General features: G+C 35.8%; 1 protein-coding gene across 1 annotated transcript in view; it reads right to left on the bottom strand.

Moving 5' to 3' along the window:
- Nucleotides 1–10,169, bottom strand: part of LOC120301293 (V-type proton ATPase subunit S1-like) — a 55,066-nt gene that overhangs the window by 23,640 nt on the left and 21,257 nt on the right. Inside the window, exons 4-6 of the mRNA XM_039328341.1 lie at nucleotides 6,339–6,532; nucleotides 4,583–4,623; nucleotides 2,522–2,607 (exon numbers count right to left, since the gene is read on the bottom strand). Coding sequence (XP_039184275.1) covers nucleotides 2,522–2,607; nucleotides 4,583–4,623; nucleotides 6,339–6,532 — 321 coding nt within the window. The remainder of the gene's footprint in view (nucleotides 1–2,521; nucleotides 2,608–4,582; nucleotides 4,624–6,338; nucleotides 6,533–10,169) is intronic.

The following is a 10,169-nucleotide window of genomic DNA, read 5'->3' as shown; positions in this document are numbered from 1 at the left end:
AGAAATGAGATTAGTCCAGCTGTTCCATTTTTGTTTTTTTCCTGCTGTCCTGTGGCTTTGTGCAATGCATGTGTGAAACAAGGACAGAAAAATTTCTGATGGAAGCAGAAAAATTAAGTGTAAGTAATAATAACAGGGAATGTTGGTCTGCCAACTTCCACAAAGATTTGGGATGTTCTCCACTGGCTGTTCCTCTGTTTTTTCAGTGAACTGGCAGTGGTTCTTTTACCCATAATTCATGCCTAATCAGGCATGCTGATTTTCAGCACAATGATCAGGATAAAAGTACTCCATCAGCAATATACTGAGAAAGCAAGAGTATCACTCTTTCAAAAGGTTCCAAACCTAGTTAAGCTTTGCAAAGGGGAAATATAAATGTTAATGTTTAAAGGAAGGGATGATTAGCAATTAAAGTGGGAAATTGAATTGATGAGCAAAGACAACAGTGAACTTTCTGGTACTGCTGCAAAATGAACAGGTACAAATTTGCTTCTCTCAGCCTTCAGGTAGATACAATGAAGGACTAGGAAGTTGTATCTTGAGCAAGTGTGGTTCATTTTGGGCAAACACAAAGACAAAAGTATCAGAAAATCCTAAAAGAGAGGTTGGTGTGATAGGAATGAGAAACATCACCATCTGATTGACCCTGTGAATAAAGGCAATGTGGTACCTGCTGAAGTGTAAGATAGTTTCTTCTCCTTTCTTTACAGTTTGATGAGCTTCTAATAGAAGGTAGCCTGTATATAAGTGAGTCGGATATACTGCTACATAGAATAATTCCACAACAGAAATAAAAATGAACTTCCTATATTAAACAATAAGTATTCATTTGAGCAATAAATGAAGAAAGATAAAGTGGTTAAGGCATCAAGCTAGAAACTGGGAGACTGGAAGTTCTAGTCTCATCTTAGGAACAAAGCCAGCTGAATGACCTTGGACTAGCACTCTTTCTCAGTCCTAGGAAGAAGACAATGGCAAACCACTTCTGAACAATCTTTCCCAAAAAAACCTGCAAGGACTTGTCCAGGCAATTTCCAGGAGTCAAAAATTGACTTGAGAGAGCACGTGCGCACACACACACACACACACACACACACACACACACACACACATGAAGAAATGTTTCTATCTTTTCTTTCTATTGTTTCTTTTGTTTGTTTTTTAATCTCTACAACTGGGCAATAACTAACAGACAAATTTCTGTCTGAAATTGAGAGAAAAAAGAGATGTAAATGTTGGGCCCCAAGTCTAACCATTTAGCTCAAAACTAATCCTTTCATCCCAGCATTAATAATCAGTTAAAGAGACAGAATAGACAGTATTCCTATGTTTGAAAGAGCAGACTTGTTCTGGTACCTAAAGCTTTGTCCGCACAATTTTTTTTTAGGCAGGAATCATCCACTAATATCCACTTGGGGTTCTGTGATCCACAAGGCAACCACCCTCCCCTTAGGCATCTCTTCGTACGTATGTTGATGCCAAAATGGGCATTATTATATTGCAATGGAATCACTGGCTTTTTCTACTTGTATAAGTAGCATTTAAACGATATAGGTTTGTGTCACAATGTCACAATCGACATTTCATCCTTGTCTTTGCCTCACCTCTGTGCACATTTGATTCATTACCAATATTATTCAGCTTTTCACTATAAATGGTGGTGAACTAAAAAGAAGAGCCGCAACTGCACATTTTATCACAAACTAACGTTCATTTATGCTATCATTAACATAATATTAATTAGGACACACTCCTAAACTGTAACAGAAGATATAATGCATAAAGGCCTCTTGATAGCACCTTCAGAGAACAATATTTTACTCTTAGAATAAAATTGCTGCAAGCTTTAATCAGGGAAAAATAATAACTTCAGAAGCACAATTCAGGATTTCATTAACAGTAACTCCTAATAAAACACTTTAATAATTTTTATTGGACAGAAGTATATTATATGCTCTAATCGGAACTTGCTGTTCCTGTTGCCTTTTTAATCAGATTGATTTGAAATCTAGCACATTTATAGAATTCATCAAGTTTCAGGTTGTTAACAAGAGGGGCAATATTTTTAAGCAATAAAATGCTGAAGCTTTAAACCTTTGTTTTAAATCAATACCATTTTAATCACAGTTCTCTTGTGGAATGTGAAAAACAAATACATTACAGCAAAAAGTAATTCACAAAACCATGTCCCCATTAGTGATATATAGTGACTTCATTGTGTCACCTAACCTTCATAATCTTAAAGTAATCAGAAATTTCTTCAGGATTTGAGTCTCTGTCCCTTTTTTACATTTGTCACACAATTGACAATGTATAAAAGGGGAGAGGTTTTGATCACACAATCATGACTGCCATCTTGGTTTTTAAAATTCCCCTTCCACAGGAATCACTAGGATAAATTGAAGCTATTTTGGCGCAATTATGATTGGATATCACCAGACCATTTTGTACATAACTAGTGGGCAAAGGAATTAAATTGCAGCATGACATTTTATATTTCAGGTTTTGGGGAAGTACTGACCTGTGATGGTTGCTTTGCTGTATAAATGGCTAAAAATGGAATTCCTTGTTGCTGCAAAGATCTGATAAACCTTCCAATTATTTCATCTGTAAAACAGAATAATGTTATAATAGTTTATTAATACTATTAAATTCATAATTTGGAATATAATGAAATATATTAATATATTATTAATCTTTGAAAGTTCATTTTACATAGTTAAATTGAAATTTAGCAATACGGGAGAGAAACTTTTTGCATATCATCAGATGCAAGAAATTAAAAAGATTTAGAGATTTAAGTATTATGGAAATAATTCAAGAGCTTCAAAGAAAATTGTTGGAAATTACAGGTAGTCCTCAGTTATGGTTGTAATGGAGCCTGCCCATCATTGCTGTAAGTCGTAACTCTGGTCACTCCCATGACTGATTCAATTTTACAACCTTTTTATGTGACGATCATAAAGCAATCACCACAGTTGTTAAGCAAACACTGCAGTAGTTAAGTCAGCCAATGGATCCCTAGGGGCAAGTTTTGCCAAAAAAAGGAAGCACTGATATTTGGCAAAACCACGGTCAAATGACCATGGGACACTGCAAACAGCCATCAATGCAAGTCAGTTACTAAGCAGCTGAAATGTAATTACATGTCCATGAAGTGGTGCTAGTGGTTCCACTGGAACTTCAGGAAGGTCCATCATAATTTCCAATGATTGTGGATAGTCAAGGACTATCTGTATATACATGCCAGGCTCAGGCCCACATATGAGACAGTGAGATCCAATCAAATCCAATACTTTATCTGCTTACATCTAATAGAATCTTGCCACATTAAAACTATAACTAAACATCTATATATATATCCTGAGAGATTCTAGGGAATGGTTACTCTGAGTCTCTTCCTTCCCTCACATTTTCCAGCTCAGAACTGTGCAGACTCTTGACAATTGAAAATTAGCACTGTCATTTTCTGTCATTTTGAGTTAGGGAATATATTGTTGAACGTTGTTGAATATGCCTCAAATAGGCTTAAAATATCTTCCAAAATCTAAAATCCAGGAAAATAGAAACAAAAACCTTTCCCTGATTGTTAGAGTCTTCAGGATCTTCTTAAATGTCAACTGTATCTATTACAGCAGACATGTCAAACTCACAATGTCACGTGATGTTGCGCATGGTATCGGGAGAGTTTTGCATTGCCGGCAATGGGGTGGGTGCAGCTTCTGCATGATGCTTCTGGCCTGTGGGCCGGCAGTTTGACACCCCTGTATTACAGGTAATCCTTGACTTACAACCATTTTTGGGATCAGAATTTGTGTTACTAAGCGAAGAAATTTTTACATGCCCTTTTTTGCAATGGTAGTTAAGCGAATCATTGCAGTTACACGAATCATGCAATGGTTAAGCAAATCTGGCTTTCTGCATTGATTTTTCTTGTTGGAAGCCAGCTAAGAGGGCTGCAAATGGCAATCCCATGATTCTGGGATGCTGCAAGTATCGTAAATACATGCTGGTTGCCAAGCACCAGCACTTTGGTCATGTGACTGTGGAGGTATTCTGATGGTTGTAACTGCAAGGATGAATTGTAAGTCATGCTTTTCAATGCCACTATAACTTCAAACTACCTGTGGTCACTATAAAGTTGCCCACTCCAGTAAAGCTGGTGTTCTTCACACTTGTTCTTGGAAAGAAGGGCTATCAACTTTGGTAAACCTAATGATTTATTTCATGCCCAAAGGACTGGGCAAAGCTCTCAAATAAAGCAGTGTAACTTGTAGGGATATTAGTTTATATGCAAGCCAAAGTCCCATAATGGATACCTTTGGATTATACATTGTTGGTTTTGATTTGTAATTCTATCTTTTATATTCTGCTATTGTTCCCACATTTTATTAGTTATTTTGAGTCTTCCACAGAGCAGTTATGTAGGTATAATTCAAATATGTAAATGAAAATAAATGAACAAAAAATATCCTTATCTAGCACAACAGCCCTTTTTCCTTTTATATTTACTGATCATCTCATCCCTTGGCAAAGTTTTTCCCCATTTATTCTTTGTAGGTAAGTTCATTTAATCACCTACCGTTTTCCATGAGCTTGTTTTGAATGGGAAGTTCATCTTTTCTGCATGAAAAATATTGAAAGGAAAACTAAAATATTGCAAAAGTAACTAATAGGTAAATATTTTGCATTTAAAAATATTTTACTTAAAAATATTTAATATACTTTCAAGAGGAAACATAAAACATATGGTGTCATACTCAAATATTGTAGCAAAGATATCGTGTTGTAATAATCATTATCAGTGAATGTTTTGACAAATTATATAGTCCTGAAATAAATAGGGGATCCACTAAAGGAACATTATTTTAGATAAAAAGTGCTGACAATTATGGATATTAAAAACAATCACAATGTTTAATATGTCTCAGAAGCTGGACCTGCTTTCTGCAATATTAAAACAACTTTAGTATCATTTAAAATGTCATATAGTGGCTTATGTATCCCAGTGACTTTCATTGAATCTGCAAAATGGAGAATAATCAGCATAACATAATAGCATAAGGATAAGGGTAAATTAAGCCTTCACTTGGAAGACAATATTTCAAAATGAGATGATGATGATGATGATGATGACGACAACGATGATGACTACAACAATAGCAACAACAACAATAAGATTGAAATGCACCCAGGTAAACATGCCATGTCTAGTTTGTGTTTTTTATTTACAATTATTTCCTCCCAAAGAAATCTAATGCTTGGGCAGTAATTTGCTCTTTCAGAAAGAAAAGGGAAACTGCTTAAAAACAAACTGACAGCAGAACAGTTTTTATTGAGTAAGACAGATAATCAGGTTTTTGCCAGTCTTAATAACTTAGGCTTCAGTTGAATGATTTTTACCTAATAAGATTGCTGACAGCACCTATAGAACAGCCTAAAATGAGAGATCATGGCAAAAAAAGAAACCAAATGAGAGAGAAATTTCTATTTGAGATAAATAGATCCATTCAGTGTGTCCAATATCTCCTACATAAACCATTTCAGGATTTGCTAGACTAAGCATAAAATCTGGAGCTGTTTTTTCTCAAGTTGGTTCTTTCCAGATATGCTAGGATTTTATATACAAATAGTCCTCAACTTATAACACAATTGAGCCCAAAATTTATGTTGCTAAGTGAGAAATTTGTTAAGTGAGTTTTGCCCTATTTTATTACTTTTCTTGCCATATTTGTTAAGTGAATCACTGCAGTTGTTAAATTAATAACACAGTTGTTAAGTGAATCTGGTTTCCTCATTAACTTTGCTTGTCAGAAGATTGCAAAAGGTGTTCACATAACTCCAGGACACTGCAGCCTTCATAAATGTGAATCAGTTGTCAAGTCTGAATGAAAATCACATGACCATGGGGATGCTGCAATGGTCATAAGTGTGAAAAATGGTCATGTCACTTTTTTCAGTGCCATTGTAACTTTGAATGGTCACTAAGTGAACTGTTTTAAGTTGGGGACTACCTGTACCAAAGAAACCTACTTTCACCATGATTATATTCCTCACTATTGGGAAGCGGAATACTCTCTTCTGATACTTTATAAGTTTTCTTCCATGACTCCATCTATGTATTCTTCTAAAATTTGAAGGACTTGTGTGCATCCCAAAATAATATAGGAGAATCTTTGGCTGTTGGATCTTCCTGTATCTAAGGAGAATACATTACTTATTATAACTCATAACTGGTTTTCAATTGACATTATTCTTACATAAGGCCCACTATTACGAAAATTCTCAGCTGCTTTAAGGAAGCATGCAAGATGTTTAGTCCTTATGAGAGTTCATACCTTCTGATAGGTGGTAGGTTTATCTCAAATAAGTTGGGTTTGGAGATATTAATTCTTAGTTTTGATATGTCAGGGCTGTCTACATTTACCAAGTTCCAGTTCAGAGTCTTCTGGAGGTGGCCTGAAAAATGACTGACAGCATGACAATCAACTGCTGGCAAAACCAATGAAGATGATGAAGTCTCAAGAAGCTCCTGCAGTAAATACAAATAGCAGTTAATTATGAAGTAGATAATTAAAGACCTTAAGAGGGTGATTGCTTTTTATACTCTGATCAGCTTTGATTACAATCTTTTATAGTTTCCATTATGCAAAATAAATTCTATTATCTTCAATAAGAATTTGACAAGCAATTACACAAACAACGCAGTAATGAAAACACCTTGCTGAAAACAACAAGGAAAAAATTCAATATTGAAAATGTCCTACATGTTTTGAAAATAAGTAGGTATGAAACTGGCTGTTTTGTGACCAATCTACCAAGAAGTAAAAAACACTGACATGTAATATGGTAACAGATGGGATCAGATAACTAACTATCTGACTTGGTCTCTTCATACATTACCTTTAGTGAAGCATGCAAACCAGTGTTTGCATTCCTTGCGTCTGATGAGGACAGCACATCTTTCTCCTTCTCTCCTGGCCACTTTTTACAGAGGCATGATTGAGAACATTTTAACAAACAGCATCACTGTTTGGTTTAGTGGTAGCAGTGCCTCAAACAGAAGGTCCATATAGAGAATGGCAAGGACAGCTGAGAAGATTATAGGAAACTCACTTCCTGTTATTCAGGATACTGCTTATAAGCACTATGTGCTTAGAGCTCAAAGCATTGTTAGAGATCCCACACAACCACTTCATGGTCTCTTCCTGTTGCTTTCCTTTGGAAAGAGGTTTCAAAGTATTTATAGCAGAACTACTACATTCTGTAACAGCTTTGTTCCTTATGCCATCCGTCTTGTAAATTCACAAGATTCTTTTTTTTTTCACCAAGTATATGAATACATTTAAACTAGACTGTGATGTTTCTCTCTGTCATATATGTGTATGGGGAGGTGGGGTGGGGGTGGGGGTATATACATAATGGTATTTTTTGAAAGCTGAATGCAATGCAATTTCATTTTAATGTATGCTGACTAGTGTACATTTAAAGTGAAATAAAGTTTCTATTCTATTCTATTCTATTCTATTCTATTCTATTCTATTCTATTCTATTCTATTCTATTCTATTCTATTCTATTCTATTCTTTTGAGAGGCGTAAATGCTCTGCCAGCAAATTCATGGCCACCTTATAATTGATGACCAAAGTGTAACAAACTGTAACACTGAGTGAACTGCTCAAATGTTCCCTCCCAGATGGCATACTGAGTGTTGGTGGGGTTTTGCTTCTCCTGCCGATGAACAGCTGGTTTTTCTGCCAAAGTGGTTCCTTGGCAGCCAGCTCACTCAATCGAATGGGAGCATCTAGGAATGATCCAAGATGACTCTCGGACAACTGTGGACAACTGAAGAAGAATCCTGGAGGATGCAATTCCTAGAGGCGCAGTTGGAGAGTCCCAGTCTCCATCTTTCTTCTTAGCTGTTTCTTTTTAAAGTAAATCTTGGCTTTTAACTGCACTTTTCAAAGTTTTTTTCCTTGAATTTGATTCTTATGTTTAAAAGTAAATTGACTGGTTGAATGCTGATTTATTCTAACCCCCTGCTGGATTTAATGTTAATTTTCATTTGTTGCTTTACTGTTTTGTTTTGTTTTGTTTTTCAGCACTGAGAAGCCACTCCAGGTTTTTTGCTCCTACCATTTGGAAAACAAAAACTGTGTTATATCTCTTGTTGAAATTCAGCAGAGAAAATATGAATTAACCTGCTTATCTACATCATAATGGTCATATGGGTTTCATCAAATTTAGCAAACAAATGTTTAGATGCTAATAAGAACATTTATCCATTCTTGGATAAACTTATACATCCAGTGCCACATTAGTGACTCTCACTTCTACCCAAAGGAAAGCCAATTAAAACATTTGAGATACATTTTCTAGAACACACAGTTATTAACATCATTTGTTAAAAGTAAATAAAAAAACCATCTGTTCCCTCTTAGGCGATAGCTGTTGGAGCATCCTCATGATAAACCAGTTAATAATTAGTATTGCTACTGTTCTCAAATATTTAATATATTTAATTTCATCTATTTGCTATCTGATTCTTAAACTGTAACATATTTTTATACAAATCCCTTTATTCAACTCCAGTGGAAACTATGTAACTGAATAGATTAAAAAATGTTAACCAAATATATATATATATTCTTCTGAACGGAATCAATTACTGTATAAGGCACAGAGTCAGGATATTATATCTTTTGCATTAGCAAAATGCAAGAATTGACCTATATAGACAGATACATGCTTCAATGGCTTACCATTTGTCACTTATTTTTAATGACTTATTTCACCCATTTATTTGCCATCTATAACCCACCAAATGGTGAGTAGGCAAGAGCAGAAGTCACCATGCAGGTGGAACATAGGCAAGAGAAAAACTAGCAATATCTACTTTTTATCATCATCATTGCTTCTAGGTAAAAATAGCAAAGAAATGAGTAACATGTCCATAGTGACTTTGTCCTCTCCTTTCATAAAGTGAGTAGAAACAGCTCATATTGGTATATCTGACAAAAGAGCAAAGGAGCCTAAATTTCTGCAGCCAACAGATGTGCGTAATGATTGCCACAACTCTTCTTTAGGGGCATTGCTTTGACAATACAGTGGTACTTCAGTACTTGTCCATAATTCTAAAACCAATGAGAAAACCATGTGACCTTCTATTTCATCTGGAAGAAATAATGAGTCATGAGACAGCTGATGTCAGCACATTCTTCTTTGCACATTGACTACCGGGAGAGAAATGAGTGCTGGGACAAGATTTCTGCTTCAAAAATGTGTTGAATACCAAATTTGATGAGTTTTCAAGCAGTTTAGTACTGAGATATGATTGTACATAGATAACAGTGGGCCTTTCTTAAGGCTGATTTAGAGTTGCCCACAACTGCCCATAGCCGTTGCCACATACCTACACTGTGAAGAAGTTGAAAGATAAGCAGAGGTTGCACATGACTGCAGACATGCTGATGAAAACATCTCCCAAATCCCAACTCCAAGTTGCGTGAAGGTGTGCACCCTGCCTGCTGATTGATTCTGACTTTCTGCTGGAAGGTGGGGGAGGCAAGGCATATTCAAGTGGGAAATGTTAAAATTCACTTATGTATAAAAGGAACACTTATGCAACCATCCCCAAACAACAGATGCATATGTTCCCTCATGTTCCCTTATAAGTTATGGTGGCACAGTGATTAGAATGCGGTATTGTAGCTAATTCAGCTCACTACTAGGTGTTGATTCAAGAATGACTCAGCCTTCCATCCATCTGAGGTCAGTAAAATGAGGAGCCACATTGTTGGGGTTAATATGCTGACACTGTAAACTGCTTAGAGAGGGCTGTAAAGCACTGTGAAGCAATATATAAGTCTAAGTGCTATTACTATTGCCAGAGAATCTGCTTAAGCTTTAAGCTGTTGAGATGAAAACAAGTGGATTTGGCAGGGCAAATGTAAGATAAGCAAGGTAAACTAGATGCCAGCTTTCCTCTATTCAACATATGGAAGCAAATTAGCTCAGTAGGTGAATCTTTCTTCAATATTGTCATTGGAACAGGGTCTTCACATACCATACTTCATGACAAAAAAAATATTTCCCCCCAAAATCCAGTTGTCACTTCTCAGGATCAGCTGTATAAGATAACAGCCAAATGGTAGGCCAGTTGTGGGATTT

Source organism: Crotalus tigris, unplaced genomic scaffold, assembly GCF_016545835.1.
Source record: "Crotalus tigris isolate CLP2741 ecotype Arizona unplaced genomic scaffold, ASM1654583v1 scf7180000024375.2447938, whole genome shotgun sequence".
NCBI lineage: Eukaryota > Metazoa > Chordata > Lepidosauria > Squamata > Viperidae > Crotalus > Crotalus tigris.
This window is presented reverse-complemented; position numbering and strand designations above follow the sequence as displayed.